This window comes from Chiloscyllium plagiosum, chromosome 2, assembly GCF_004010195.1.
Source record: "Chiloscyllium plagiosum isolate BGI_BamShark_2017 chromosome 2, ASM401019v2, whole genome shotgun sequence".
Taxonomy (NCBI): domain Eukaryota; kingdom Metazoa; phylum Chordata; class Chondrichthyes; order Orectolobiformes; family Hemiscylliidae; genus Chiloscyllium; species Chiloscyllium plagiosum.
The window spans coordinates 47,783,369-47,806,418 of record NC_057711.1 but is presented as its reverse complement, the minus strand read 5'-3'; the positions used below and the strand labels follow the sequence as shown (position 1 = coordinate 47,806,418).

Below are 23,050 nucleotides of genomic sequence, written 5' to 3'. Positions count from 1 at the left end.
AAAGCCACTTCTATTTTTACATATAATGAGCAACATTGCTGTGTATGGAAGGAATATTTTCCATTCAAGCACACCGTGTCAATATTCCTGTTCTGAAGGGATAAACTAGAAAGTAAAGGTTTCTCCCCTTGTAGTCTTCCATGAGATGAGGGAGTCGGTGGCAAAATCAGTATGTGTGGTCCACCCCTAACCACTCTTGAATTGAGTTGAATTGCTAGGCTCTTTGAACGAGTGGTTAAAAGTCAACCACATTGCTGTCAGACCAGGTAGGTATGGCAGATTTCCTTCCCTAGGGGACATCGATGAATCAAATAGGTTTTTATGACAATCAGTGATGGTTTCATGGCACCCTTACATTTCAGCTTTATTAACTGATGAAATTTGAATGCATGCTCAGTTGACTGGAAAACTGGTTTGTAATGTGGAGTGATGCCAACAATGTGATTTCAATTCCCACAAGGGCTGAGGTTGCTATGAAGGATTCTCCTTCTCAGTCTCTTCCCTTACCTGAGGGGGGGTGATCCTCAGGTTAAACCACCACCGGTTAACGCTCTCTGAGAGAAAGCAGGCCTATAGATTAGTCCTGGCCTCAGCATTATGAGTGAACTGGCATTATCACTGCATCACTGCCTTCCTGCAAATCCTAGGGTGTAGGCCTTTGGTCTGACCCCATTAGCAACTTGGTTTTTTTTTTAAACCATGAATTTCAAGTACCTCATTTCACTAGACCCTTAATTCCACACTATTTTCAGGATGATTTTTGTGCTTTATATTAATCCTAAGAGCACTGTGGGTGTATCTGTACCAAATGGACTCCAGCAGCTCAAGAAGGCAGTACACCACCCTCTTCTCAAGATAAGATTGGGATGGGCAACAAAAGTCAGCCTAGCTAGCATTGCCCACATTCTGAGAAAAACATTTTTGAGAAGTGAAATGTAAAAGGACCTGAATTGGAAATACTCTGAATCTAGGAGGAGGGATTATGGAACATGAATAACTCATACATGATTGATGTGATCAGGCAATATTCAACAGCATGTTCATTTCCATGATTGCTGTGTGCAACACTGTGTTAAATCCTACTGTTCAGTGGCAGTTTGCTTCCACAGCAGATCAGAGTTCATGCAAGACTACAACCAATTAAAATTAATCTGTGCTACTGAATACCAGACTGCTCATTTTAAGGCTTTACTCACCTATTCTAATGCACTCCTGGCTGACCTCCCACATTCCATCTTCAGCAAACTTGAGGTTATCCAAACTTCTGCCACCGTTATGCTTCCTCACATAAAGCTCTATTCACCATCCACTGCAGTGCCATGCTAAATTATACTGGCTCCCAGTCAAGCAACACCTTAGTTATGAAACTCTAATCTTTGTATTAAGTTTTTCCTTGGGTTGCCTTTCCTTAAGTTTGAAATCTTGTCCCACAGCTCATAAGTACATTCCTCTAAACCTGGCATCTTGAGCATTTCTGATTTTATGTCGAGTGTGTGGTGCTGGAAAAGTACAGCCGGTCAGGCAGCATCGAGGAGCAGGAGAATCGAGATTCCGGGCATAAGCCCTTCATCAGGAAAGAGGCTGGTGGGCCGGGGGAGCTGAGAGATAAATGGGTGGGGTTGTGGCTGAGGGGAAGGTAGATGGGAATGTGATAGGTGAATGTGACCCGCCACCCACACATACATTTGCCCCTTCACCTAACACTACGGGCAATTTAGCATGGCCAATTCACCTGACCTGCACATCTTTGGACTATGGGAGGAAACCGGAGCACCCGGAGGAAACCCACGTAGACAAGGGGAGAATGTGTAAACTCCACACAGTCAGTCGCCTGAGGCGGGAATTGAACCCAGGTCTCTGGCGCTGTGAGGTAGCAGTGCTAACCACTGTGTCACCATGCCGCCCACAAATGTTAGGTACAGGGGCAGGTAGTGTTCAAGAAGTGGGAAGGCTGGAGATGGACTTGAACAGGCGAGGAGAGTGGGCAAAAAGTGGCAGATGGAAATCAATGTGGGAATGTGTGAGCTTATGCACATTGGTAGGAAGAATTGAAGTGTTGAAGATTATATAAATAAGGAAAGACTTTGGAAATCTAAAGCAGTAAGGCAGTTAGGAGGCCTAATTCAAAATTCTCTTAAGGTTAACATTTGATAGTTAGAAAGGCAAATGCAGTGCTAGCATTCATTTTGAGAGGGCTACAATACAAGAGCAGGAATGTACTTCTGAGGCTGTATAAGCCTCTGGTCTGACTGCATCTGAAATATTGTGAGCAGCTTTGGATCCTGTATCTAAGGATCCTGTATCCTGTGCTGGCTTTGAAGGGGGTACAGCGGAGGTTTACAAGAATGATCCCAGGAATGAAGGGCCTGTCACAAGCAGTAGAGGACTCTGTGTCTGTACACAGTGGAGAATCGTGTGGAGTTTGCACAATCTCCACGTGTCTGCGTGGGTTTCCTTCAGGTGCTCTGGTTTCCTCCCACAATCCCAAGATGTGCAGGTAAGGTGAATTGGCCATGCTAAATTACCCACAGTGTTAGGTGCGTTAGTCAGGGGTAAATATAGGGTAGGGGAATGGGTCTGGGTGGGCTCCTCTTTGGATGGTCAGTGTAGACTTGTTGGGCCAAATGACCTGTTTCCTCACAGGAGGGAATCTAACCTTAACATTCTGAACCAAGACCATTTGAGGGCCAGGCTGAATACAAAAGGTTTAAAATAGAAATGAGAAAGCAAATGCAAGAAGCAAAGATGAATTATGAAAAAAAGGACTGACAGCTAACATAAAGGAAAATTCTGAAGTATTTTTGAACTTATCAATAGCAAAACAGTGCAAAAAGTTGTTGGGCTGATTAGAGACTAAAAAGTAATTTACACATAGACGCAAGAGGCATGACTGAGGCGTTAAATGAATATTTTGCATTTCTCTTCACCTACAAGGCAGATGGTGCTCAGGTCATGGTGACAGAGGACCATAAGACAATAAGTAATAGGAACAGCAGTAGGCCCTGCAAGCCTACTCTGTCATTTAATAGGATCATGAGACAAAAACTGCTGGTGCTGGAATCAAAGTAGACAGGCAGGAGGCTGGAAGAACACAGCAAGCCAGGCAGCATCAGGAGGCGGAGCAGTCGATGTTTCGGGTGTAACCCTTCTTCAGGACTGGGGGGGTGGGTATAAGGGGAGCTCAGGGAGGAGGGGAAGGGAGGGGCTGAGAAGGGAGTTGGGGGATGGGAAGGGAGATTATTTGAAAATGGAGAAATCAATGTTGAGTCCTCTGGCTGTCGGCTGCACATGCTAAAGGTGACATGTTGTTCCTCCAATTTGCAGTGTGGTTCATTTTGGAAATGGAGGAGGCCAAGGATGGTCATGTCCAAAGGGAGTGGGAAGGGGAATTGAAATGGGCGGTGACTGGGAAGTCTGGTCAGCCCCTGAAGTTCATGTTCAGTCTTCCTGATGTAGAGAAGACCACATCGGAAACTTGGTTGCAAGAGAGGCAGGTGAGCCTCTGTCTCACCTGGAAGGACCGTTAGGGGCCTTGCATTGAGGTGAGTGGGGGGAGGGGAGGGTGTCAGCAACTCTTTCATCTTTTCCAGTTGCAGGGGAAGGTACCTGTGGGTTCGAGGGGGTGGTGGGGAGAGTGGCGCAAACCAAGGACTGTCAAAGGGAACGGTCCTTGTGGAAAGAAGAGAGGGATGGGGAGGGGAAGATGTACTTGGTGGTGGGGTCTAATTGGAGTTGGTAAAAGTGTTTAAAGATGATATGTTGGATGTTGGGTCTGGTGGGGGGATAGGTGAGGACAAGGGGACCTCTGCCTTTATTGCGTTGGGAGGTAGGGCAGTTTAGAGCAGTAGAACAGGGAATGAAGGTGATGTGGCGGAGGGCTGTCTGATGACAGAGGGAGGAAAATCACCTTGATAGCGTGTGGAATGTCTCCTCGTCTGAGCAGATGTGATGGAGGCGGAGGAATTGGGAGAATGGGATGAAGTTCTTGCAGAAAATTGGGTGAGAGGAGGCATAGTCCAGGTAGTTGGAAGAGTTTGTGAGTTTACAGTAAACATCTGTCTGGAGACTGTCACCGGAGATGGAACTGGTGAGGCCAAGAAAGGGGAGGGAGGTGTCTGAGATGGACCAAGTGAATTTGAGGACAGGGTGAAAGTTGTGAGCGAAGTCAATGAACTGCTCCAGTTCAGCCTGGCTGCAGGACACTGCGCCGATGCAGTCATCAATGTGATGGCAGAAGAGTTGGGGCACAGTGCCTGTGTAGGTACTGAAGAGGGACTGTTCGACACAGCCGACAAAGAGGCACACCTAGCTAGGGCCCATCCAGGTGCTCAAGGCCACACTTTGATTTAAAGGAAAGGAGAGGAGCTAAAGGAAAAGTTGTTGGGGATGAGGATCAGTTCGGTGAATTGGAGGAGGGTATTGGTAGAGGGGGACTGGATAGGTCTATTGGAGGAGAAGAAGTAGAGGGCCTGAAAGTCATCCTTGTGGGTTATGGACATATATAAGGACTGCAAATTCATAATGAAGAGAAAGCGCTGTTGACCAGTGAATTGGAAGTTACTGAAGAGATGGAGGGCATGGTCAGTGTCGCGGATGTATGTGTGAAGTGCCTGAACTAAAGGGAGAGGATGGAGTTGAGGTAGGATGATATAAGTTCTGAGGGCAGGAGCATACCAAGACGATGGGTCAGCCGGGGTAGTTGGGCTTGTGGATTTTGGGGAGCAGGTAGAACCGGGCAGTGTGGGGCTGGGGGACTATGAGCTTGGAGGCAATGGAGGGGAGATCACTAGGTGCTATGAGGGCACGGGCAGTGCGAGTGATTTTGGCCTGATGGGTCGCAGTGCGGTCATGGCCTAGGGGGAGGGAGGACATGGTGTCGGAGAGTTGGCGTTCAGCATCTGTGACATAGAGGTCCATCCACCAGACTACCACTGCGCCACCTTTGTCAGTGGTTTGATGGTGAACCAGGGGTTGCTGCAGAGTGAGTGCAGTGCTGCTCATTTAGAGGGGGTGAGATTGGAGTGGGTGAGGGGGGTTGTGGAGAAATTGAGGTGGCTGATGTCACATTGGCAGTCTGCAATGAAGAGGTCTAGGGCGGGTACAAGGCCAAAAGGGAGTGTCCAAGTTGAGGAGGAAGGTTGGAGGTGGGAGAAGGGGTCCTCAAGGGAGGTTTGGAGATTTTGTCAAAGAAGAAGGTGTAGAAGAGGCGGAGGCGGCAGATGAAGAGCTCGATGTTGTGGTGGGCCCAGAGTTCGTTGAGGTGGGGGCAGAATGTGTATGTGAATAGGAATGGATGGGGTGGGGTGCAAGTGTAGGAAGGGGTGCAGTGGGGTTGAGGTGAAGAGGGAGAAGTAGAGGGGTAGGGTACATTGTGGGGGTGGATGGGTGAGGAGGGAGAGCTGGTGTGCTGCCACAATGAACCACATCGCAAGTTGGAGGAACAACACTTCATCTTTTGCCTGGGCAGCCTACAGCCCGGAGGACTCAACACAGTTCTCCAATTTCAAATTACCTCCCTTCCAATCCCCCAACTCCTTTTCCAGCCCCTCTCCCTCCCTTTCACTCCTCCCTGCCACCAACCAGATTCACTCCTCCCATTGACCAACCAGGTCATACCCTCTACCTGTCTTCACCCAACCCCACTTCACCACCCTGTCCCCACCACCCCCTTTATCTGCAGCTCCCCCTACACCCACCCCCAGTCCTGGTGAAAGGTTACACCCAAAACGCCGACTTGGTGGTGCTTGGCTTGTTGTGTTCTTCCAGCCTCCTGCCTGACTACATTTAATAGGAGCATGGCTGATCCAACACCCCTCACAGCCATTTTTCTGTCCTTTCCCCATAACTCTGGAGTCTGCCTACTGAACAAGAATCTACCTACCTCACTCTTAGTTATACACCAAAGACCCTGTCCCACAGCTCTCTGGAGCAAGGAGTTTCAAAGACTCACAACCATCTGTGAAAAGAAATTGCTCATCATCTCACAGTCTTAAACTGGCACCCTAAATTCTGAGACTATGCCTTCTGGCCCTAGATTCTCCCATGAAGGGAAACATCTTCTCAGCATTTACCCTACTAAGCCCCATTAGGAATCCTATATGTTTCAATAAGATCACTTTGCATTCTTCTAAATTCCAATGAGTAGAGTGCCAATCTGTTAAACTTTGTTATAAGACAATCTCTTCATACTGGGGATCATTCTCGTGAGCCTGTTCTGAACTGCCTCCAATGAAGTAATACCTTTTCTTCAATAAGAAAACCAAAACTGCTCACAGTAATCCAGATTTAGTCTCACCAAGACCTTGTACAGTTGCAGTAAGACTTTTCTACTCTTACACCCCAACTCCCTTGAAATAAGGCCCAACAGTCCTTTAACCTTCCTGATTACCTGCTGCACCTGTGTGCTAGCTTGCTGTGTTTCATGCAAGAGTGCACCCAAGTCCTTTTGAGTTGCAGCTTTCTGCAGTTTTTCTCCATTTAAATAACACTTAGTTCTTTTGTTTTTCCTTCCAAAATTAACAACTTCATATTTTCCCACATTAAACTCCATTTACGTTGTTCACATAGCCTATCAATATCTCTCTCTAAACTGTCTGTTTGCCTCTCGCAACTTGCCTTTCCACCTAACTTTGTGACATCTGCAAATATGGCTACAGAATTTGCTTCTTTCCTCCAAGTCATTATTATATGTTGTAAACAGTTGCGATCCCAGCATTGAACTGTGCGCAACTCCACTGATTACAAGTCACCAGCCTGAAAAAGAAGCCCTTACCTGTACTTGCAGTTTCAAAACACTCAATGATAATTTCATGGTCACCTCTACTTATGTTCCAGATTTACTTATTGAATTTTAAATGCACCAGCTGCTGTGGTACAATTTGAACCCATGTCCACAGTTAATCAATGATCTTATTAGTTCAATGATATTAGCACCACACTACCATCCTAGCCCCAGAAAATTCGGTCAGTAGGGTTTAAAATTGGTTTGGGGGAGGCATCAGACAGGTTGTTGAAACTTAATAAGGCAAGATGGGGTAACTCTAAGGATACTGAAAGACTTGAGTGAAAATTGTAAGGCACTAGCAATTATCTTTCAATTATCCTAGATTCAGGAGTGATATTGGAGGACTGGAGAACTGCAAACATTATACCCTTGTTCAGAGAAGGTTGTAAAGATCAACTCAGCAATTACATACCTGTCAGTTTAATGCCGACAGTGGCAAAACCTCTACAATCAATTATTCAGCAAGCATTAATGTCACATAGAAAAATGTGGCTTCATCCATAAGAGCTAGCATGAATTTGTTGAGGGGAAATCATGTCTAATTAACTTGCTAACCAACAATTTTATTTTTTGAAGTGTTAACAGGTTTGATGAGGAGAAAGCTATTGTTGTGCTGTACATGGGATCTGAGAACTTGTTCATTATGGTGTCACACAACAGGTTTGTGAAGAAAGTAATAGGTTAGAGAACAAAATGGACAACAGCAATAATGTATTCAAAATTGGTTTGGAATACAAAACAAAGAGAGCAGTGGTGAATGGGTATTTTTCAGAATGGGAGAAAGCTTGTAGTGAAGTTCTTCATGGACGGCTATAGAGTCCTTTACTTTTCTGGAAATATATAAATGATATAGATGTTATTGTGCAGGGGACAGTTTCAAAGTTTGAACTTACACACAGACAGACAGTACAATCCTATTCTAAAGAGTGTGCAGGAGCAAACAGACTTATATACATAAGTCATTAAAGGCACAGGACGGGTAGAGAGGGCTGCGTAATAAAACATGCAGTATTCTAAATTTAACTAAATGGGCATAGAGTAGAGCAGGGAAGTTATGATGACCTTATTTATATAAGACACTGGTCAGACCTAAGCCAGTGTATGATTTGATTTGATTTATTTAATGTTACATGTAGCTTGTTACAAAATAGAGTGAAAAATGTTGCATAGTGTCACCACTCTCTGGCGCCATCTCAAAACACAGAAAAAATAAATCAAAACATAAATATAAAATCTTCCCAATGCATATAAATTTCAAATATATAGTGAAGAAATAAAGAAAAAGCGTCCAACTTTACAGTCCTGCTTGTTCAGTGCTCTGTCATGGGCCATGGGCCTGGTGGCCAGACAGGAGTCTCCTTCACTGTACTGCCGGCATTGGAATGAAAGTCACCCAAACTCTAGCGCCATCTCGCCTCCAGAACGCCCTCACAATTACAGTTCTGGGTGTCACCTAGAGGATGGATGTGAATGCACTGAGGGCAGTGAAGAAGCTACTGTATTATAAAAATGGTTGCGAGGACATTGCAGTCATGAGGAAAATTGGAGATGTTGGCACTGTCCTCCTTAGAGAAGAGATGGGAGATTTGACAGAATTTTCCCAAATAATGAAGGATCTGAAAAAGTAGATGGGGTGCAACTATTCCTGTTTGTAAATGAGTGAAGAACCAAAGGTTTTATTTTATAATGTTTTTCAAAAGAAGCAAATGCATGGAGGTCGGGTATCATGGTAGAGGGAGGTTCATTTAAGACATTCAAGTAAGCATTAAATAGTTACTTAAATCGAGATAATGTACAAAGTTACAGGGAAATGGCAGAAATTGCATTAAGTTCAAAGGAATGGTGCAGACATGATGAGATACATGGCCTCCTTTAGCACCATAATAATTTTGTGATTCTGTAATTTATTGTGATCATTACTCCAACCTTTATTACCAGCGCAAAACCTCCTCAATTTCAATTTTGCCTCTCCCTTCTAAAAGTCACGTATCCTAGAATATTTCATTTTCAACTTTGTTGATTTTGCAACTATGTCTCCATTACGACATGCTTCGAATTCCCAAATGTTCATCTATGCACATCAGTTATTTTGACGTGAATACTTCACATATTCAAATATTGCACCTTCATTTTTAATTTTGTTATGCTTCCTACTGTGTGAATTAGCAATTTGACTGCAGATATGGAGAAGCTTGAACAGACAAAATAAGACAAAATCTGTAAATACAAACTAGCTTAGAGCTTATATTGGCTTAGAGCATGTTTTGTGTCTCTGATAAATGAAACCTCACTCCACACTTATTTATTAATATACACATTTTAAAAAAAAGTACTTTTGCTTGAATGTCAAAACCATTAATATGTATTGTAAATAATGGTGATTTCATATAGGTCTGCTCCTGGACTATTAGTTATGTTTTGAAGGTAGCAACATTGTCACCAATTCAGCTGCTGTAATAAAATGATTGCAGGAATTATATACAGGAGTTAACTAAGAGCAATGTGAATGGAAAACCCATTTTCTTTCGATTAAGTGTTGTATACTGATATGCAAAAAAGCTTTTAAATGTGGTACTGCAAGCAACATAAGACAGGAATTAAATATTACTTTGTTATGCAGTAAAACACACTTTATTAATTCTCAATCAACACAGTTCTGATCAATGTTACCTGAGTTCCCAGGCAGGCAACCATCATGTGTACGAGAAGTTTGACTGCAAACATGGAGAATCTTGAGCACAGCATGTGACACAAAATGGCCAGAGCAAAACCTGTAGGCATGAACCATTGGAAATGTTAGAAAGTTCTACTTATTAGGCTTCAAGTAGATTACTGTATCTTTTTCTTGACTTCAAGACTTTTGTGCAAAACCAGTTAGTCCAAGACATTAGTGGAGTTGTAGACATTCTCCATGGAATCCGACATGTGTGGGAGAACACAAAGAGGAAACACAACCAAGAAAAGCTCCTAGAAAAAGAGTAACATGAGAAAGGGTAGGAGGATCTCAGAACAAGATCACATCATTCTATAATGTTCAGAGGACAATCCTACATAAATCTCGGGAAGATAAAATGTGTAAAACATTGTGACTCAATAGCATGTTGACACTGAAACAGGCAATGCGATGCAGTCACAACTGAAACCTCACAACCTTAGAGGAACACATTGCCAGTGGCTGTGCTGACAGTGAAATTAATTTTTATGCATCTGGATCCATGCAAGTGTGATCAGACTTTTTTTGCACATTTCACAGTTGACTATGCACAATTGGATAAGCAATGCAACTGAGTCTCTGTATTTTAAGAGAGCTGATCACATAGAATTCTTCCTTGGCAGAGAAGACCTAGTGGAGTGAGTGTGCAGCTTGACTAAGATTAAATGTCTTCCCTCCATGCAGTGACCCCCTGCCTGTAGACCACTGTAGGTACTGTTCATTAACTTAACCATGTAGCAAAACCAAAATGGATTCCACTGTGTCAGTGTTCAGTTGGTTCACAATAGGCAGTGAGTTGTATCAATCAGTGAACAATATACTTACAGCAGCCAGGGTGCCTTCATTCTACATCACTCTGCTGTTCAATTTGCATTTGATTTATAGGGCATACTAAATAGTGGCTGCTGGGTAGGTTCTGAAGATAAAGTAGATATTAAGAGATTGTTTGATCAGGAAAACAATCCATAAATGTGAGTGCCGTCTCATGGGTGAGGGGTTCATCAATTAGAATGGCGAGGAATGATTTTACTCAAGTGGCTGTGGGGATCAATGTTCAAAAGCATGCGCAATATCTCAAAAACCTAGCAATTTATAACCCAGCAGATTAACTGGCATGGCTGAGGCTCTGTTGCAGAGGAATGACAGTGACTCCATGATGTATAAAACCTGCTGTTCTCTTTCAGGACATAAACTCTCTGTCTGTGCCACTTATTTGCTCACCAACCAGCTGGCCCAGAGTCTTTTATATTGTAGGTGAATAATTAGAACCAGTGTACTTTGATTTTCAAAAAGCATTTGATACGTTGCTTCACAAGAAGTTATTACATAAAATCAGGACTCATGGGACTTGGAAAAATATATTAGCATGGATTAAAGATTGTTTGATAGATAAAAACACAAGTCTGAACACGCAGCTTTTGGGTTCTCAGACTAAGTTGTTGGACACCAGAAACTAACAAACAATACTTGATATGGAAGTAAAGGATGGACTGTTTGCAATGTTTTCATGTTTGTTGACAATACAAATTTAGGTGAGGAAGCAAAATCTAAGAAAGACAAAAAAGTGGCTGAAACAGACAGGATATGAGAATGGCCAGGAATATGGGAAATTGACCATAATGTGGAGAAACACGAAGTTGTGCTCTTGGGTATACCACACAGAAAAGCCAAATATCTTCTAAACACACAGAGAAACAATGGCATTCAGAGACACCTGGGTGCTCTAGTACATAAATCCAGTCAGTTAAAATGCAGCTGCAGCAAGAAATTAGGAAAACACTGGATAAAGGAATCAAGAAGTCTCACTGCAATTTTATTAGACCTTGGTGAAAACAAACTTAAAAAATTCTGCAGAGTATTGCACTTCCTTAAACAGCAAAGCTATACTTGCCTTAGAGAGGCTTCAATTAGGGTTTGTAAGGTTTATTCTGAAATGAAGTGATTGTTTTATGTGGGGTTTAAGTAGACTAGGTCTGTTTAGAGAAATATAATTGCACTAAATGTATGGTCTGGATTGGTGAGCAAGACCTCAGGGGAGTTCTGCACTTGATGTCTGGTTCTTTTTCTGCTATTCCCTTTCAGCCTTCATAACCTTATTTTATAGTGTGATTACTTCTTTGAATATGCTATCTATATAGCTATAAACCTCACAGATGCTTCACAATGATTCCAGGTGTGTTGGACCTGTGAAACCCACAGATCAAGTTTCTGCAGCCAGGGACACTGCCGACACAAGTAGATCACTGGCAACATCCACAATGTTCCATAACCAAGCTGCCCTGCCACACTTTAATTTTATTACACTTAGTTCACTTTGTTTCATTTTGGTTATTTACATTAAGTTAATTTCACTTGTTTGCAACTTAATAAACCATACAACTATATATAAATATTACTCGTAGTGATAAATTGGACTAATTCATAGTACATCATCGAGACTGCTCAGTGGCACCACTACTGAATGAGCTGGATGTCATTACTGGACTGAGTCTGAGACAAGTGATGGAACCAATAAGAGGGAGAAACTTACTTGACCTCATTCTCATAAATCTAATGGTCTCAGATTCATCTATCCATCACAGTATTAATAACAATGACCACATCATAGTCCTCAAGGGGACATGGCTCCTTCTTCACATTGAGAATATCCCATATCTTAAGTGGTCCTATCACTAGAGTAAATAGGAGGGACTTCAAACAGATCTAGCAACACCACATCCATGTGGTGCTACGGGCCATCAGAATTGCGTTAATTTAAAATCTATAAACTCATGGCCTGCCATCTTTCCTCCGCTTGACTATTACTATCAAACTATGAGATCAAACCTATTTCAATGAACAGTGCAGGAGGGCAAGTTGGGAGTAGCACCAGCATACCTAAAAATGAGCTGTCAACCAATGTTGAGATCCAACATAGGACTATTTGAATGTCAAATAGGGGAAACAGTATCCAACAGACAAGGCTAAGGAATTCAAAAAGCAACAGATTGAATTTAACCTCTGCAGTCATGAATGACCGTGAATAATTAAGCAAATAACAGGAGGTGGACACTTCACAAATATCCCCATTTATAATGATCAGAGAGCCTAGTATTCCATTATAATAGACAACTGTGAAGCATTTGCATCCATACTCAGGCAGAAGTGCCAAGTTCCCAGCATTACAGGTGCTAGTCTTCAGTCAATGTGAATCACTGCACATGACTTCAATAAATGACTGAAGACTGTAGATAATGCAAAGTTTATGGGCCCTGACAAAATTGTGGCAATAGCACTAAAGATCTGTTCTCCAGAATTCAGTGCACCCCTATCCAGTGCAATTATGCTGCCTATCCAACTATGTGGCATGTTTCTTAGATATGCCTTGTGCACAAAAGGCAGGACAAATCCAACCCAACTAATTACCACCTCATCGGTCTACTCTTGCTCTTAAGCAAAGTGAAGCAAGGGGCCGTGGACAGTGCTATCAAACAGCACTCCCAAAGGAATAACCTGCTCACTGACATGCAATTTGGGTCGACTGGGGACACGCAGCTCCTAATATTCAATAAAGCCTTGGTTGAACATGGACAAAAGAGCTGAATTCCAGAGGTGAGGTGAGAGTGACTGACCTTAACGTCAAGACAGCATTCGATCAAGTGTGGCATCAAGGAGTCCAAGCAAAACTGAAATCATTGTGATTCAAGGGAAATTGTCTCCACTGGTCAGAGTCATATCTGGCACAAAGGAAGATTTTGTTGTAGTTAGTGGTCAATCTTCTCAGATCCAGGACATCCATACAGAAGTTCCTCAAAATAGCATGCTAGGCCCAACCATGTTCAGCTGCTTCATCAATGACTTCTTCCATAAGGTCAAACTAGGAATGTTTGCTGATGTTTGCACACTGTTCAGCACCATTCTCCTGATGCAGCTTCTGGCATATTCTCCTGTCCTCTTCATTGAACCAGAGCCAATCTTTTGGCTCGGTGGAAAAGGCTAGGATCACAAGGTCATAGTTTTAGTTGACAACAATTCTGTTGCAGCCGAAGCCCCACAGTACCTCATGGATGTTCAACGTCGTGTTGCTAAATTTGTTCAAAGTCCGTCCCACTTAGCATAATTGTAATGCCATACAACACAATAGGGGATATTCTTACTATGAAAACAGAACTATGTCTCCGTAAGAACTATGGGGTGGTTTCCTCAGACACTGAAACTGCCCATATACATACGCAGCAAGACTTGGATAACATACAGGTTGGGCTGATAAGTGGCAAGTAACAGTCACAGTACATAAGTGTTAGACAATTATCAGCTTCAACAAGAGTGAATCTGAACATTCCTTGACATTCAATGACATTAGTGTCCTTGAAGCTCACAAGACTAACCTTCTCGGGCTATTTCTGATGAAGAACCTTTGCTCAAAACCCAAATTCTCCTGCTCCTCGGATGCTGCCTGACCTGCTGTGCTTTTCCAGCACCACACTCTCGACACTGAACTGAACTAGCCACATAAATACAGTAGTCACAAGAGAAGGTCAGAATCATGGAAATTTGCAACTAGTATCTCATCTCCTGTCACCCAAATGTCAGGCTCAAGTCAGGAGCGTGATGGAAGACTCCCAGTTGTCTGGATGAATGTAGCTCAAGAAGTTTGAAATCATCTACAACAAAGCAAGATTCTTGCCTGCCATTCTAATAACCACCTTCAACATTCAGGCCCTTCACCACAGACACACCATGGTGGCAGTGTGTACCATTTACAAGATGCAATAATTCATCAAGCTTCCTTCTACAGTATCTTTTAAACGTGCAATCTCTATGACTTAGAAAGACAAGGACAGCAGTTACATGGGAACACCGTCACCTAAAAGTTTCCTTCCAAGTAACTCCTCATTGTTCCTTCACTGTCACTGGATCAAATTCCTGGAACTCCTTCCCTAACACCACTGTCAGTGTCCCTACACCCAAGGGGTGCAGTGGTTCCAGAAGGCAGCTCATCATCACCTTTACCAAGCCAATCAATGATGGGCAATCAGTGCTTCACTAGCCAGTTCAAATAAATAAAAAGATCTTCTAAAATACTTGGAACATCAATTGGAACATTTGGGATGATAATTAATCACCAAGAGATGCCACTACACACACTAAGCAGATGCTATATGGCCTAATTGTTACCACCTTATCTTAATAAAAACCTATGGTGTCGGTATGACTGGCAAGTTGGTATCAAAGGAATGATCTTAAGAAGTGATTGACATGTCAAAAATATTCAGGAGACAGTAGGATGTTATATAATAAAGAAGATCATTAGTTTTATAAAAACCAAGGTCTAATTGGGCAGATACCATCTAGCCCATCTGAGCCAGTTCAGAATATCAATGATCATGTGTGTGGCCTACTGGCTAGGAAGAGTTAATACAACTTGGGTTTTAATGACTTGACGCACAAGGAGGAAGACCAAAGACAAAGACAGACTTCAACCACCAGAACAAGAGACTTGTGTCCAGTCAAGCAATGTCCTATCATTTTGCCCACTGTGGTCTGTATTGTAGTCAATGTGGGGTCTAGCTTGCATCAAAGATGAAATTTTCAGCTGTGATCTGAAATACTCCCAGGTTGTTCAATCAACGTCAAACAAATGAAAAATAGATAGGGAGTTTGAACTAAGGTGCAAAGGTCAGTCAGTCCAATAGTGAGGGAAGTTAATCACTTTTGGTGCATATACAAGATTAAATATTGAGTTTGAATGAAAATTGATTCATAACAATGATTCTTTAATACTAATAATTCCTATAAATGTGCAGATATCATTGGAAGGTCATTTTGATAGAAACACAGCAGCTATACTGAGGACACAATAATGTGCACATGGTGAACACATCCCTAGAGGGCAAATTAATCAAGCAAATTGCTGTGGTGATGCAAGGTCATGTGACTCATACCAGTCAATTATGGGGTTGTAAATGTTGACAGCATAGTTGGTGTGCCATTGAGAATCTTGCTCATTACAAATTCAACTTTTTTTTTAAAATTCAGATTATGAATTCATATTAACTAGGCGGGAGTATTTAAGAGCACTAGGATTTCTCCATTTGCTCCAGCTCCTTTGGATAACTTTGCTGGAAGAGCAGCAGATGCCCTATATAACCACAGGCTGAATTTTACAGGTACTTGGCTGAATATCATTTTTGTCAAGTTTCATTGAAGGTTTCACTCCATGGGGTCTAGCAGCTTTTCTTGTGCAATCATGCTAAATGCACAACACCTTCCAGGAATGTCTCACTCAGCTTATTCTCTTACACAGCCGAAGTGAAATTACTTGCCACTGCTGGGACATCCCAGATTTCTGGGTCTGGTGCCATATTTAAGAGGCTATTGCGTACTTAATCAACCAATGTTAGTATGGAGCCGGTCTGCCTGGTTCCTGTGAATTGTCCTGTAGATGGCAGGAAAATTGGCACCCGATGTGACCTCCTCTATATTGGGGAGACAGGCCGCCTACTTGCGGAACGTTTCAGAGAACACCTCTGGGACACTCGGACCAACCAACCCAACCACTCCGTGGCTCAACACTTCAACTCCCCCTCCCACTCCACCAAGGACATGCAGGTCCTTGGACTCCTCCATCGCCAGACCATAGCAACACGACGGTTGGAGGAAGGAACCCTCCAACCACAAGGGATGAACTCAGATTTCTCCAGTTTCCTCATTTCCCCTCCCCCCACCTTGTCTCAGTCCCAACCCTTGAACTCAGCACCACCTTCCTAACCTGCAATCTTCTTCCTGACCTCTCCGTCCCCACCCCCACTCCGGCCTATCACCCTCACCTTATCACCCTCACCTTAACCTCCTTCCACCTATCGCATTCCCAATGCCCCTCCCCCAAGTCCCTCCTCCCTACCTTTTATCTTAGCCTGCTTGGCACACTTTCCTCAAACCTGAAGAAGGGCTCATGCCGGAAACATCAATTCCCCTGCTCCATGGATGCTGCCTGACCTGCTGCACTTTTCCAGCAACACATTTTCAGCTCTGATCTCCAGCACCTGCAGTCCTCACTTTCTCCTAGGAAAATTGGCAGCCCACTTTGCAGACAGGGACGTGGAAGTCTTTGGGGATAAGGTGAAACAGAGGAAGCCACTACACCAGATTCTGCCAACCTGGTTCAATATTGCCACCCGGGTCAATGTGGTCTTCACAATCCAGAGAAATACTCAACAGTATGGCAAGAAGGTCACTAATCTTCTTTGATCTGCCAGGATAAGTGCCACCATCTTCTCTTTGCTAACTCACACTCACTCTCTGTTATAATACCCTCCTCCCATTAAGACTCATGGTTTACCATTCTCACTACTGCATGGAAAATCTTCCACACTCACTCTTACCCATCACAACTCTCACGCTGATGAAATCGCATGGCCTCTGTTTTCTATTCACTAATAATAAATTCTATTTCCTCCATGTGTACTCACACTAACAGTTGTGATACCCCTTTTATATCAAGTTGCCATTCCTTTTCTCTCATTTCAGGAGGAAACAGCCCATAATAGGGCAGAGAGAGCTACGATGGGGTTCAAGTTACCCTAACATTTGGCTTCTAATCCCCTATGGAGAAAGGACCCTGGTCTTCATTGGCAAGAACTGGGACTGGTCATATGGAGATGCTGAAACCTCCAAGCCCCAGAAACTAAGTAAGAAACAGAAATTGCTGGAAAATCTCAGCAGATCTGGCAGCATCTGAGGAGAGAAATCAGAGTTAGCATTTCAGGTCCAGTGATCCTTCTTCAGAACACCTATCTTGGCCAATATATTACCCCCATCCCTTGTACTTTAATTTTTCTCACTAATCTCTTTTGAGGGACCCTATCAAAAGCTGCCAGAAACTCATCTCCATCCTAAGTTGCCAGAGCCATAGCCTGAAAGCATATTCCCTGATTTTAGACCCATACAGGCAGGGTGAGCTTCTTTCCTTTCTCTGTAGGAATTTATCATGTTTGAATGCGATTACTCTTATTCTTCCAAGCTGCGGAGAACTTAGACCCACTTTATTCAGTTTTCGTTTTATGAACATGTGTTGCACTTTTGCTATGGCAAGTATTTCCTTCCTTTAGATAAGGAGACCAAATGCCCCAGCTCTGGTCTTACCAAGGCTCTATTATTATCGTAAGACACCTTTGCTCTTACACTCAAAATCTCTCGTAATAAAGACCAACACCATTTGATTAAAATTACTTGCTGTACTTGTATGTTGACATTCGGTTACTCATGAACAAGGACACACAAGTTTCTTTGAAGTTCAAAACTTCCCAGCCTCTTCCCATTCAAGAAATACTTTCCCAACCAAATCAGATAATCTCACATTTATCTACTTGATATTCCATCTACGAAATGTTTACCCAGTCACTAGCCTCACTAAATTCCCTTGAAGTGTCTTTTCATCTGCCTCACAACTCAACTCACACCTTCAAATAATTTTGCGTCATTTGCAAACTTGGAAATATTACACTTGATTCTCACAATTAGTCAATAATTAGGGCCCTGATATTACTGTTCTATAATTTTCCTTATCTTTCCTGTGGATTTTATAATCTGGTAAATTTTGTTTCCTCAACTGATTGTCATGCAGTCATATCTCGGAAATGGCTCTGTTATAATTTCCAATTTCAATAAGCATCCATAGTTCATTCATTTTGTTTCTTATATTTTGTTTTGTATAAGCAATGTTTGTTTGAGCTACACCTGACATTTTGCTCTAAGGTTTTATTGACACATTTCCTGGTTTTCTCTCCTGGTTTAATTAGTTTACCTCTTGATTTTCACTTTACCTTTGGAGCCTTAGGTATAATACTGACTGTTACTGTTCTCTTTTATTCGTGCATTAATTTTGATGAGAAACAATGTGGAGACTGTTTAAATCTTCTCCTTTATCAGTTTTTCTATCACCAAATCATTTGGGTTCAGTCATAAATTGAAATCTAGATTTTCCACTGCTGTCACCAATATTGCTTTACGTCAGTTAACAGGATGGAAAAAACTTTGAGATATTTGCCTCTCCAGCAGTTTAACAAAGGTTTCATTGTAGCAGCTCAGTCAAGAAAACAGCAGCTACTCATTAGGGTGCTCAAAACCTCCATCTTCTCCAAGGGCACATAGGACAAACAAAATTCCTATCTACTTATAGACACAGACGAGGTCAGTAATGATTTGGGAAAACTCCAGATGCATTCAGAGATCAAAATTTTAACCCAATCTGCCCAAAGGAAACACACTGGATCCATCTTTAAAGCATTGAGAAATGTCATCAGATGAGGGGGAGCCAATCAAGTGAGTTGCTTTCTCTCGGATGGTGTCAAGATTCTGGAGTATAATTGAAGCTGTGCCATTTGATGGGGAACAGAGTTTGAGGAATCAGGAGCTGAATTACCCGCCACAGAATTCTCAGCCTCTGACCTGTTTTAAAGCCACAATATTTTTGAGGCTAGGCCAATGAAGTTTCTGCTAATTAATGAAAACCAGAATGCTCTTTGGAGGGGAATTTAGCAATGGTTAGACCTGGATCAGTTGGAGACACAGTTAGAGGCAACGAGGAATTTATAAGAACAAGGGGATATGATGATGGTAGTTAGAGGAAGGCAGAAAAGTTACAGATACAATCACATAGATGGATTAACTCCCGGAAAGGTAAGAGAGGTAGGCAGGGAGTGCAGGGGTCTTCTGTGGCCATCCCATTTCAAACAAGTATGCTGTTTTGGAAAATGTAGGGAGTGATGGATTCTCAGTGGAATGTAGCATGAACAGCTAAGTTTCTGGTATCGAGACTGGCTCTAATGCAATGAGCGGTACATCGGGTTCCAAGAGATCAATTGTGTTCGGGGACTCTCTAGTCTAAGGCATAGACAGACGTTTCTGTGGCCAGCAGCGAAAAATCAGAACAGTGGTTGCCTCCCTGGTGCCAGGATCAAGGATGTCTCAGAGAGAGTGCAAAATGTTCTCAAGGGGGGAGAGGGACCAGCAGGAGGTCATTGTCCACATTGGACCAATGACACAGGAAGGGAATAGGATGAGATTCTGAAGGAAAAATATAGAGAGTTAGGCAAGAATTTAAAAAGAAGATCCTCGAGATAGTAATATCTGGATTATTCTCGGTGCTGCGGGCTAGTGAGGGCAGGAATAGGAGGATAGAGCAGATGAATGCATGGCTGACGAGCTGGTGTATGGGAGAAGGATTCACATTTTTTTGGATCATTGGAATCTCTTCTGGAATAGAAGTGACCTGTACAAGAAGGAGGGATTGCACCTGAATTGGAAGGCGACTAAGATACTGGCAGGGAAATTTGTGAGAGCTGCTCAGGAGGATTTAAACTATTAAGGTGGGGGGGGGGGAACCCAGCAAGATAGTTAGGAGAGATCAATCTGATACTGGTACAGTTGAGAAAAGAAGTGAGTCAAACAGTCATGACAGGCAGGTATAAAGCAGAGAACAAGATAGGACTTATACACTTAATGGTAAAGTCCCAGGGAGTGTTGCGAAACAAAGAGACCTTGGAGTGCAGGTTCATAGCTCCTTGAAAGTGGATTCGTAGGTAGATAGGTAGAAGGCATTTGGTATGCTTTCCTTTATTGGTCAGAGCATTGAGTACAGCAGTTGGGAGGTCATGTTGCAGCTGTACGGACATTTGTTAGGCCATTGTTGGAATACTGCATGCAATTCTGGTCTCCTTCCTATTGGAAAGATGTTGTGAAACCTGCAAGGGTTCAGAAAAGATTTACAAGGATGTTGCCAGGGTTGGAGGATTTGAGCTATGGGAAAGGTTGAATAGGCTAGGGCTGTTTTCCCTCTAGTGTTGGAGGCTGACAGGTGACCTTATAGAGGTTTATTAAAAACATGAGGGGCATGGATATGATAAATAGACAAAGTCTCTTCCCTGGGGTGGGGGAGTCCAGAAATAGAGGGCATAGGTTTAGGGTGAGACGGGAAAGATCTAAAAGAGATATAAGGGGCAACGTTTCCACGTGTATGAGATGAGCTGCCAGGTGAAGTGATGGAGGCTAGTACAATTGCAACTTTTAAAAGGCATCTGGATGGGTATATGAATAGGAAGGGTTTAGAGGGATATGGGCCGGGTGCTGGCAGGTGGGGCTAGATTGGGTTGGGATATATGGTTGGCATGGACGAGTTGGACCGAAGGGTCTGTTTCCATGCTGTACATCTCTATGACTCTTTGACTGATGATTTAAACTGCATTTGTTTCAATGCAAGAGGCCTAAGAGGGACGGCAGATGAACTCAGGGCATGGTTAGGAACATGGGACTGGGATATCATAGCAATTACAGAAATGTGGCTCAGGGATGGGCAGGACTGGGAGCTTAATGTTCCAGGAAGGACAGAAAGGGAGGCAAGAGTGGAGGGGGAGTGGCATTTTTGATAAGGGATAGCATTACAGCTGTACGAGGGAGGATACTCCCGGAAATACATGTTGGGATGTTATTTGGGTTGAACTGAGAAAGAAGTTCTCAGTCCACCGTATAGGGATTGTATTATAGACCCCCTAATAGTCAAAGGGAAATTGAGAAACAAACTTGTAAAGAGACCTCAGTTATCTGTCAGAATAATAGGATGGTTATGGGAGGGGATTTTAACTTTCCAAATACAGATTGGGACTGCCATAGTGTTAAGGGTTTAGATAAAGAGGAATTTGTTAAGTGTGTACAAGAAAATTTTCTGATTCAATCTATGGACGTACCTACTAGAGAAGGTGCAAAACTTGATCTACTCTTGAGAAATAAGGCAGGGCAGGTCTGAGGTGTCAGTGGGGGAGCACTTTGGGGCCAGTGACCAGAATTCTATTAGTTTTAAAATTGTGATGGAAAAGAATAGGCCAGATCTAAAAGTTGAATTTCTAAATTGGAGAAAGGCTAATTTTGACAGTATTAGGCAAAAACTTTGAGAGCAGATGTTCGCAGGTAAAGGGACAGCTGGAAAATGGAAAGCCTTCAGAAATGAGATAACGAGAATCCAGAGACAGTATATTCTTGTTAGGGTGAAAGGAAAGGCTGGTAGGTGTAGGGAATGCTGGATGACTAAAGAAATTGAGGATTTGGTTAAGAAAAAGAAGGAAACATATGTCAGATATAGACAAGATATATCGAATGAATCCTTAGAAGATTATAAAGGCAAGGATGTTGCCAGGATTGGAGGATTTGAGCTATAGGGAGAGGTTGAATAGGCTAGGGCTGTTTTTCCTGAAGCATCAGAGGATAAGAGGTGACCTTATAGAAGTTTATAAAATCATGAGGGGCACGGATAGGGTAAATAGACAAAATCTCTTCCCTGGGGTGGGAGAATCCAGAATTAGACAACATAGGTTTAGGGTGAGAGGGGAAAGATATAAAAGAAACCTAAGGGGCAACTTTTTCACGCAGAGGGTGTTACGTGTATGGAATGAGCTGCCAGAGGATGTGGTGGAGGCTAGTAAAATTGCAACATTTAAAAGGCATCTGGAATGGGTATATGAATAGGAGGGGTTTGGAGGGATATGGGCCGGGTGCTGGCAGGTGGGGCTAGATTGGGTTGGGATATCTGGTTGGCATGGACGAGTTGGACCAAAGGGTCTATTTCCGTGCTGTACATCTCTATGACTGAATGTCTTCTTTCAGGTTATTATTCCCTTGCTCCAGTATGCTACAAATGTTATTTGCCATTTATGAGTACACACTTGAAGTTTGTCCAGAACATCTGCACAGACTGCTCATTAACTAATGAGCTGCAAACATAACTGAACATTAAGCATTCCACTTCTAACCTTATGTCAGACAGGTTGTGACTTCACCTCAGGAAATGACATCACCAACCCAAAGAAACCCAAACATATAAATATAAAGCAGGAATTTTCAGCAGTGCTTCACCTGAGGCCCACTGAAGATGTTACCTAGTAGAGTGACAAAATGTCTGGAAATGTACCTTCAAGTTCAGCAAGCAAACCTACACCCAGAAAAGATCATTGATGAGATAGTTGAAGATGTTCAGGCCTAGAAAACTGTCCCTGTAACAATATCCTGGGATTGAGACGATTGACCTCTAACAATCAACAATCATTTTCTTTTTTGATAAGCATGACTTCAACTCGCATTAACTTTGATTTTGCCAGGCCTCTTTGATGTCACACTCCATTCAAAGTTGCCTTGGCACCACATCACATTCTGAATTCAGCTCCTTTGCCAATCATTGGCGGCTAAAATTAATTCTGATGCCACGTGATCCCTCAGGAATAGTAACTGAGTATCAGAGAGTAGATTATTGGCAATTGCAACTTGAATGCACAGTTACTGATACCTTCCATGACCGGTGCTGCTCTTGGCATGCTGAAATACCTCACCAAAGCCTTGATGGCAATAATAGATGAGGGGAATGTCAGGCCATGAGGTTACAGACTGTGATCAAATATAATGCTGTGGCTAATAGTCCACATCACTACATATTTTGGAGTTGCTAAATCTACTCTAAATACTTGAGGATTACTGATTCATCAGCTGAAGGAGGTAAGTAGGTTGGTAATCAGTTGGAGATTTGTTTA

At 42.7% G+C, this 23,050-nt stretch overlaps 1 protein-coding gene across 3 annotated transcripts in view; it reads right to left on the bottom strand.

Moving 5' to 3' along the window:
- Positions 1-23,050, bottom strand: part of adgrv1 (adhesion G protein-coupled receptor V1) — a 559,481-nt gene that overhangs the window by 195,880 nt on the left and 340,551 nt on the right. For all 3 annotated transcript variants that reach the window (XM_043709105.1, XM_043709113.1, XM_043709123.1), the window contains one exon: positions 9,455-9,555. In XM_043709105.1, coding sequence (XP_043565040.1) covers positions 9,455-9,555 — 101 coding nt within the window. The remainder of the gene's footprint in view (positions 1-9,454; positions 9,556-23,050) is intronic.